The sequence below is a fragment of the Corylus avellana genome, chromosome ca4 (assembly GCF_901000735.1).
Source record: "Corylus avellana chromosome ca4, CavTom2PMs-1.0".
Lineage (NCBI taxonomy): Eukaryota > Viridiplantae > Streptophyta > Magnoliopsida > Fagales > Betulaceae > Corylus > Corylus avellana.
In genome coordinates this window covers 15,987,574-15,997,393 of record NC_081544.1, presented here as the reverse complement: position 1 = coordinate 15,997,393, position 9,820 = coordinate 15,987,574, and the positions used below count along the sequence as shown (strand labels likewise).

The 9,820-nt window shown below is 37.2% G+C and overlaps 2 protein-coding genes across 2 annotated transcripts; one reads left to right on the top strand and one right to left on the bottom strand.

Annotated features, from left to right (window-relative positions):
• Positions 1–922: 922 nt before the first annotated feature.
• LOC132179502 (protein BASIC PENTACYSTEINE2-like) lies at positions 923–3,158 on the bottom strand. The gene is made up of 2 exons (XM_059592238.1): positions 2,970–3,158; positions 923–2,138 (listed from the first exon to the last, which is right to left on the bottom strand). Exon 2 carries the CDS (start codon positions 2,131–2,133, stop codon positions 1,264–1,266), a length of 870 nt encoding a protein of 289 aa, XP_059448221.1. The 5' UTR covers positions 2,134–2,138; positions 2,970–3,158; the 3' UTR covers positions 923–1,263.
• Positions 3,159–5,413: 2,255 nt separating this feature from the next.
• On the top strand, positions 5,414–8,591 carry LOC132176995 (PHD finger protein MALE STERILITY 1). The gene is made up of 3 exons (XM_059589169.1): positions 5,414–5,720; positions 6,777–7,065; positions 7,190–8,591. The coding sequence occupies exons 1-3, from the start codon at positions 5,414–5,416 to the stop codon at positions 8,589–8,591; spliced, it is 1,998 nt and encodes a 665-aa protein (XP_059445152.1).
• The last annotated feature ends 1,229 nt before the right edge of the window (positions 8,592–9,820 follow it).

Genomic DNA, 9,820 nt, shown 5'->3' with positions numbered 1-9,820 from the left:
ATGCTGTGAGGGGTTGAAGGAGAAAGAAATACATTCTTCTTTTGGTTATTTCCTTATTTCTTTGCTATAGAGGTCACACGGATGCAAAATAATGAACCATTTCACATTACTACATAAGATAATGGAGTTTTGCAGCATACTCAAAAAGATTAAATATACTAAAGGGAATACTCCATTGAAAAAAAAAAAATACTTTTCTTTCATCTTGTCATGTTGAATAGTTCATCAATATCAACATGCCAACAATGACAGATACACTTACTGGCATATCCCAGGATATCTACGCATATACATGCTTCTATAGATGCAATTACAGTTTTTACTTCATAGCTTGAGAGAGAATCATATATTGTTGTCCAACAAGGATTATATTAAATCTTTTGACCATAAAGCATCGTAAGTCTCCATGCACCCAATTCCAATACATACAGAAAAGCTCATACATAACCCAGCTCATCAGGACCTTTCATGTCTGACACACTACACAAGTAGAGCATCAAAGCATAATGCTCCTGTCAATGTATTCAGACTACACGATTGGAATTATTCAAAATCAACATGATCAATACTAGGATTAAGGAGGGAAAAAGTATGAATTTCACACTCTGGACCATAACTTCCTTTTCTTGCAGTTGAGAAAAAACAAAGAATTGAAGTATACAATCTAATGGTTCTAATCCCACCAAGGATTTGGGAAAACTTAACAAAAAATAAAAATCGAAAGAAAGAAACTAAGATCCACTTGAGACATAATAAATGATAGTACAATTTTTAGGAGTGGTAATCACATGCTTATGCAATTAGGCACCAATAACAAGAGATATGCAACGTTAAACCAAAAACACACATTCCAACTACAACAGTTACTCAATTGCACAAAAGAGTGAGGAAACAAGTATAATAGAATGTCATTGTGAAGACAAATGAAGAAAAAAGCATTTAATTCCTAATCTTCAACAAAATTAAATTAAAAGCTGGAAGGATATTATCCAAAAATAACTGTCCAACAAATGACAACTCTTGACATAAATCCTGGTGGCCAGAAGTCGCTGGTTGCCTTTATCACTTACGCCGAAGAAAAAAGGTTAAAAATAAAAAGAAAAGAAACCCAGATGTCCAAATTATGAAAACAAGTATCGTGACTGAAAATTCATGGACTACAAAGTAATCGGCTGAACTCTGCAAAAGGCCACAGATATATATACAGATGAAACAGACCAAATGCAATGTGTAACCCATCCAACAAGTACCAACCATGTAACTCTACCTGATAGTGACGAACTTGTTGGTACCATGTCTTGCCCAGTGAGTCCTCAAATCAATTGGGTTAGCAAAATTATAACCTTCGGCTGCAAGTTTTTCCAAGACCTTCTTAAATGCACCCTGGCTCATTTTCCGCCCAGCTATCCTTGCACCCCGCCTTTTGGTACTCATTGGCAAAGGATACATTGACACATTTGTGGTACAACAAGCCGACTGCCAACCACCACACCCCCATCGATAACATTGTTGAGGAGTTCCAGTACATGAGCAAACTGGAATAGGTATACCCGAGATGTCCATATCAATCCCATTTATGACAACATCCATATTTTTCTTCGCTGGCTTCACGCGTTGGACTGAAGAATTGTTATTATCCCTAGGCTTCCTGGGCTTTTTTGCTTTTGGGGTTTTTGGGGCACCCCCATTCTGCCTTTTCTTCATTTGACTGCCTTCATTTTTAACAGGCTGCTGCTCTTCAATTCTACCCACCCTCTCATCCCTCAATGGTTCAGGTGGTTGTAAAATCTGTAAGGAGTGAGCTCCCGAAGTTTGTAAGGAGTGAGCTCCGGAAGTTTCTGGGAGAATGGCATAATTAGGATTGGGGGGCAACATATTGAGAAATTTATCTCTCTCGTTTGGCCAACTGTCCCTCAGATAATTCATAGGGACAGGCGCTTCCGAAACAACACAATCCCGAGGATGAAAGGTTCCATTCGCCGGGTTAACCATAATGCTGTTCGGATCACGACCAGGCAGAAAATGTTTGGTATCACGGTCAGCCATGGTTGACATGAGCTGCAGGCCAAGATGCCCTTTGAAGGCCGGCTCATAGTAACCCCAATTGCGCATGTTCAATGCGTCATCATCCATGACAACTACAAAGATGGAGCCAAAACAGAAACCAAGATTCAATCTTTGCTACGTTTGCAACTGACCCATTAACAACATTTTAACAGAGACTAAAGGGGCCATCGACAACCACATTAATAGAAACACAACAAAAAACAGAACAAAAAATGGATACAAACACATCCTGGATTCTATTCATAAATCTGATTGATCATCAGGCACAATAAACATTTAAAATAGTACCAAAAAAGGGAGCATCAAATAGATCTTCGCATTAAATAAGACGATCAAGCCCCCGTTTGGCTGCTGAGAAAACGAAGGAAAAGAACATGAAAAACTGTTTCCATCATTTTTTTTTTCTTTTGCTTTGACCATATCCATAAGAAATGAAGATCTCAACTCAACCGACCCAGATCCTGAAATCCGGCTCAGTTGAAATGAGCCTTCCATTTCAATTTTCCCAGATCCCAAAAGTGGAAATTCGAGGATCCCATCGACAAAAAAATAGAAACTTTAACATCCAAATCCATTCCATTTCCCACATTTTCTCAGCATCCAAACGAGACCCATGTAAAAACACAGTGTAGATCTCTAATTTCCATTTCTAAATATTTTAAGAAATTCGGAAAATCAAATCTGAGACTTAAAAATCCCAGATCTCTGCAATAAGAAGAATCACAAATTCATATTCACAACATAGCCTTCAAGCATATACATATCTATATATATATATAACAAAAAAAAAAATAAGGTTGCAAATGACAGGTTCAATAGTACAAGGACCCATATATTCAAAACTTGGAGAGAGAGAGAGAGTGAGAGAGAGAGGGATAGGAGAGAGGAGAGAGAAAACTTACTTGGGTGGGTGTAAACGGCTCTTTAGGGTTTTGCCCCTTCTGGAGAGAGAGAGAGAGAGAGGAGAGAGGAGAGAGAAATGAAAAGAGAAAGAGAAAGAGATGGGGGAGAGAGGAGAGAGAAACCCCTGGTAATATGAGAGAGAAAGAGAGAGAGAGAGAGAGCTAAAATTGTGTATCTATCAGCATATATGGTTGTCACTATAAAATATAAGGAAAAATCAAATCTCATATCCCATATTGAAGTGGGTAAAGAGGGGTGAGGTGGGCATTTGGCATGTGACAACAAAAGCCTAATTCTTATCTTCTTTTTGTTCGATCTGGAGACCCCCACCCCCACCCCCACCCCCTTTGTTTTATTTAATTTATTCCTGTCTTAAAAAACACTAAAATGTTTTATTTCCTAATTGTAGTTTACAACTCATTTATTTATTTATTTATTACATAATTAACAAGCCACTTTTTCTCTTTGGGATGTGGACAAATACGGTACGTAATTAGCTTATAAAGTCATCAACCCCAGATTACTATATGGGTCTCAGATTATAAACTAATATAAACTCGACATAAAAGAATATGCTTTCCTACTTCCTATTATAACTTTTACTATTTATTTGTTTGCAAATGAGCATAATTATTGAGTTTCTTTTTTTATTATCATGCACATCACATAATTCTACATTGATGGATGCTATATCTTAACCACATTCAATTTTTGTTTTTTTTTTTTTTTGTTTTTTTTTACATGTCCGTACATGTTGGTAAACAATATTTCATATAGTAAAATATGGATTAAATATTTTATTGCCATAAAAATAAACATCCTTTTATTTTATTTTTTGTTTTATTCACCTTTTAAGTAATAACATAAATTGTGCTTGGTGTACCAACCTTGTTGGGCCATCAGGCCCATTTATCCGAAGGCCCTTCGGGCCTAAATTATGTCAAATCCTTTTTCTGCATGCCAAAGAGCCCAATAGCCTATCCAAGTAGACAAGGGCAAAGACGAGGCCCGTCAGTCAAGCCCAAGACTAGTCTCGAACAAAAACAAAATCTTTCACGTGTCGGGAAGAAACGAGAATTTGTTTGACTCAAAATAAGTTTGATCAAATGAACAAAACATCTCCATGTGTCAATTAGAAGAAACTTGCAACGAACTAGACAAATGCAAACTCGTTCGATCGAGATCGAATGAAAATCAAATCACTACGTGTCATTCAATTTTTTTGTAATGTCTTGAGTTTGGCTATTCCAAAGAAATTTTTCCTTGATTGCAAGGTTTTCTTCTTTATCAATAAATCTGTGTTGGCATTTTATCTCCGCTGCATTTCGGATCTTAATGTTAAGAGTTGTTATCAACTTTTAGCATTTTAGTTGGTATCAGAGCGGTTACATACTTTATAGGACAATTAATTTTCCGATATGATCCTTAATTAACCCATTGTCATATATTAATCTATAATGTTTTGACCAATGAAAGCAAGTGATGTTTCCACGTACGGCTGGTATCGTTAACAAATTAATCATTTAATTTTTTTATTTTATTTTATGAATAAGGTACTATTTTATTCAAAACAACTCAACCAAGTCTCAAAAGGATTGAAACTTTGCTTCCATTATTTCGGATATTAACTTTTTCTTACTATCTTTTCATAGCTAGAAAGTTAGTAAAGTTTCTAGAAGTGCTAATGTTCGACCAAATTTGTTAGCTAGATGAGTCGCTTTCAACCTAATGTTCGGAAGCATTCCCAATTGGTCTCCCATTCTTTTTTCTATTTAGATCAAGAATGGAGAAGATCCCCATTGTAGCCCTTTCCTCATTTTGCTTAAAAAAAAAATCTCAAAAGGAGATGCAGAAAACTCCTTGCAAACCAAGCAAAACAAACTAATTATAGATAATCATTCATTGAAAATTTTGAAACAATTATCACTTTTTAATTAGGACTAGCTACCTCTTCCAATCGAAAAAAGAAATAATGTTTTCACAAAGGTAGTTGGCCAAGAAATATTGTGTTTCTGTCTCGTAAAGATAATACCAACATCTCCCAGCTGACCATAGAAATTGCCGGAGGAAAAAGGGATTCTAATGGTGGGATAGTTGCATCATCAAATGCATGGTACTTGTAATTTACTCAGTCATGGCATTCATTGCCGCGATAGATTTGCAACAGTGTATTTTTGAAACATATCATGCACACAGCAAGCCGTAGAAGCTGAGGGGGGCTCTTTTGGGTCTCCTCCAATATTATTTCCCAGGCACCATGTGTGTGAGCATTGCACTACATGTAAAAAGGATGTTTTATTTCCTTAACATATTTGAACATCACTTTTTGTCATAACACTTGTACTTCATGCCCCTCTCCCATATAATTACTCCTTAGATTATATTTCTTTCCTTCACATATCATGCTTGCCTTTTGAGAGCATCAATCTGCAGATTCAAGATGATGTCGCATCTGGACCTGATTGGCAGCAAGAAAAGGAAGAAAGGAGAGAGGGTTTTCAGATTCAAGAGCTTTGGTGAGCCTGGTTACCCTGTTGAGTTTGTAGGGCCTTTTCGAGAAAATGTGAAAGCCCTTCTTGAATTTGGGCATTTGGAGAGTAGTAGTAGTAGTAGCTCATGCAGGGAAATGCCAAGCTGGTCTTTTCTGCTTGAACTCCATCGCCACCCTCCTGTCCAAATCCTTCTCTTTGTTATTGAAGAACCTGTTGAAGCTTCCCTCAATCCTTACTGCAAGCACTGCCAATACGTAGGTATAGCTTAATGTTTGTTTTTATTCTTTTGTTTTCATGCATTCTTATACATTCACTTGATGTGTATGTGTGTATATATATATATATATCTGTGTGTGTGTGTGTGTTTCTTGATTAGTCCTTCTCCTAAGACTAGCCAATTCTTTGGCATTGAAACAACATAAGTATGATAATCCAAGAAAGTATGTGACATCGGACAAATTGACGTTAAACAGAGTCTTAGAGGACTACCTAAAGAAAATATGAGTCATTTTGTGATAGTGTTTTTTTGATCGGTGCCGCAAAAGCACCTAAAAAAAGAAAGAGATTAGGCAAAAGAGTTTGCTAGAGCGGATCGACGGGATATAGCTCTAACACCTAAGTTAGTTTGTCACTCTCAAGTGAATAGTAATGACATAATCACAAGAGTGCAAGCGTCGAGAATGAGAGAGTTTGGCCAAAAGTCCTCCTACTTTTACCATGCATGGTATATATAGAGGCCGGTTATTGAATGTGGCATCAAAAGCTGATCCTCATGCTACGTATCAACAGAGAGGCGATCTCTGTACCTTTGAATCGTGGGATAGGATGTATGATTTGAGTGTGACTCGGACCGATGTGGTTTTCATACTCTGCAAATCATAGCATTTTAGATACGAAGTGGAGATTACTTTGACTTCTAAGAAACACAATCCCAAATATTGCACTTTTATATTAATTACTAAGCAATCGAGATTTACATGATTAGAGTGAGGCGTGAACCCGATCGGCTTTAGGATACTAGTAGTGGAACTTAATTGGTAGTGGGCTTTAATCAACTATATATATAGTGATAGTAGCAGGCTGGACCTTAGCGGCCGCGCCCAATTCCGAACAAGTCACATCACAAAAAGAGAATATGTTAAACATGAATTTATCTTTTTGTTCTTTATTTTGTCGTGCATTATTCTACCTTACAGGTTAGAATAATTAAGGCACTAAAACTGTTAGCTCTTGAGTATCCAAGAAAGTATCTACTTGAATCTGATATTGGTGCAATTAATTAATTGGATCTTTGTATGGGTGATCATCCATCAGGGTGGGGGCACCATATGATTTGCAATAAGAAGTACCACTTTGTGTTGCCTTCCAAGGACACGGCCGGGGCTGCATATTTGAGCTGCAAAGGCAATGAGGCAGGTCCAGCCAATATTTGTGGTAAGTCAAATAATTTTGTGGAATCGCAGGACCATCTAATGCATGGTGTCTTTCATTCTAATGGCTTCGGCCATTTGCTCCGTGTTAATGGGGTTGAAATGGGCTCTGACTTGGCTGGCCACCATATTATGGATTTCTGGGATCGTTTGTGCACCGGATTGCGAGCCAGGTTAGCTTATCTTACCCTCCTTTGGGCCTATTACCTTGGCCCAACACCTCTACAATTAAAACAAACATGGATGTGATGTGAATTTTGTTCCTTAATTTATTTATTATTTTGGCGGCTTTGGCAGGAAAGTGAGCTTGAATGACATTTCACACAAGAGAGGCATGGAATTAAGGCTACTACACGGAGTAGCATACGGTGAGTCATGGTTCAGCCGGTGGGGTTACAGATTCGGGCGTGGAACCTTTTGTGTCACTCAACCAATGCACCAAAAGGCAATAGAAGCAGTTCAAGGCATCCCCTTGTGCCTACTAATCCACCACCTCGGCACTATTAATTCCAACCACGACATCCCCATCATCTTCTCCAGATATCAAGCCTTATCAGACCACTCCTTGATCAACCTCGGCGACCTCTTCAACTTTATGCTAGAGCTCAAGGCCCGTTTGCCTAAGGAAAATTGCTTGGACACCTATAACCCTGGAATCCTTGTGGAAACCACTTGTAGGTGGTCGCCCAAGAGGGTTGAAATGGCCACTCGGGTGATCATTGAAGCTCTCAAGCGGGCTGAATTCCGGTGGGTTTCCAGGCAGGAAGTAAGGGATGCTGCCCGTGCCTACATTGGTGACACGGGTTTACTAGATTTTGTGCTAAAATCATTGGGAAATCACATTGTGGGAAATTACTTGGTTCGTCGGAGCTTAAATCCTGTGACAAAAGTTCTTGAGTATTGTCTAGAAGACGTGTCCAATGTGTTGCCTAGTCATCATCAAGAGGGTTTTGTCGTGACCAATCCAAAAGTTAAGGCACGGTACAAGATCACTAGGGCACAATTGATGAAAGACATGTTCAATTTGTACAAGTGTATTCTCAAAGACCACCAAAAGCCAGGGAATATCTTATCATCTATACCGGTGGCTGCCAGGATAATCCTCGACTCCAAATACCTTATCAAAGAGTACTGTGGAGAGCTGCCTTTGAAAGTTGAATTGGGGTTCCAGGGAAAGCTAAATCTTTACTCTACTGTTCTTCTAAGAAGCAGCGATCAAGAGGGTACTGGTGAAGGTGCTGCAACAAACAAAGCCATGCCTCCATATGAGTGTGTCACGTTGAAAAACAATGCAACCATTGATGAACTGAAGAAAGAAGTCCAAGCCAACTTCAGGGAAATGTATTGGGGATTGAGAAGCCTTGTTGTGGAATCTGTGCTGAATTTGAATGCCAGGGGGACAGATTTGGTGTTCGGGCTGGTTGAAGTGGGTCGCAAGCTTGTGTTTGAGGGGAGCAGCAAAGAGCATGGAATTATGAAGAGGCAAATATATGAATTTGGTCCAAATTCGAATAATAATATTCATTGTGCTTGTGGAGCCAAAGAGGATGATGGGGAGCGAATGGTATCATGCGATATATGCGAAGTTTTGCAGCATACCCGGTGTGTTGGGATTCCAGATAATGAAGAAATTCCACATATATTTTTATGCAACCGATGCGAGCAAGAAATTGTACTCTTACCTAATTCTCTACCATAGTCATTGCCAATTCCTTCCATGACACTTTCATGTATGCTGTTAATGTTATGGTGATGATCAATGTGAGTACAAGTCATGCATCCATCATCAACAACTGAATAAGTAGTGAACGGATGTTAATTCGATACATATATAAATTAAGTGCCTTCAAGTTTCAATCCCAATAATATTATGGGAAAACTTAATTCACTTATTGCCCTTCATCTTTTATCATTTTTGCAATCATACCTTTAACCTCTTAAAAGTGTCAATTTAGTTTATCAATGCTTCAATTTTTTTTTTTCTTCTCAATTTCAACCACCTATTAAGAATTTTTGTTAAATTCTGTCAAACTTTTCAAAATACCCCCTTTTTTTTTTAATATATATATATTAATTTTTTTTTTTCAAAGATTCATGTGTGGGTATTTTTGTAAATTCCGTTAAATTCTAATCAACAAGTAAATCCTAGCATTTTTTTTTTCCTAAAAAGATAAGGGATATTTTGGAAATTTTGACACCCCGTTAGGATTTAACAGGTTGAAATTGAAAAAAATTGAAAAATTAATACACTAAATTGACACTTTTTACAATTTAAGGTTAGGATTACAAAAATAATAAAAGATCAAGGGTGATAAGTGAAGTTTTTCCCAACAATATAATCTCAATTGTTAGATCATTGCAAATATCAAGACCCTCAGCAATTATTTGTCAACTGATTAAGAAATAAAAACTTGTTTAAATTGCAAATATATTTGCAACATATAGTTTTAAAATAATGCAATTTATACCTTCTGTAACTCCTTGTTAGCTAAAATAATGGGACTCTCTTTTAATTAGTCGAACATGAATACTCTTTGAGTACTAAAAAATGTCAAGTAGTATCTTAATCCCGAAACACCCATAAAGTAATGGCACCTTCATTTGTTAGCATATAAAATTAGATACTAAAAATTACGCAGCGGAAATAAGGGAAATAATGATTCAGAATTACCTCCAACCATGTTTGATCAAGCAAATTAGAAATTAAACCCTGCAACAAATTAAGTTCTTTGGCTCTGAAAACAGTGGAAGCTCTTATATGTTGTCAGAATTGATTGAGATCTTTTCCCATTTCTGAGCATGATATGAATGTGTCACACATGCTTACTTTTGAAGATGTAGAAAGCTACAGGCTTAAGACATGTAATAGTTGTTAATTTCAAATTTGTTTATTGTTCTTATTATTTGATTAAATTATTTTTCTGAAAA

What these genes read in the sequence shown, in the direction of transcription:
- LOC132176995 (XM_059589169.1), top strand. Translation starts at nt 5,414, where the DNA reads ATGTCGCATCTGGACCTGATTGGCAGCAAGAAAAGGAAGAAAGGAGAG. An exon ending in CAAGCACTGCCAATACGTAG is followed by an intron (nt 5,721 to 6,776) that starts GTATAGCTTAAT and finishes ATCATCCATCAG; the next exon opens with GGTGGGGGCACCATATGATT. An exon ending in TGCACCGGATTGCGAGCCAG is followed by an intron (nt 7,066 to 7,189) that starts GTTAGCTTATCT and finishes CGGCTTTGGCAG; the next exon opens with GAAAGTGAGCTTGAATGACA.
- LOC132179502 (XM_059592238.1), bottom strand. Translation starts at nt 2,133, where the DNA reads ATGGATGATGACGCATTGAACATGCGCAATTGGGGTTACTATGAGCCG.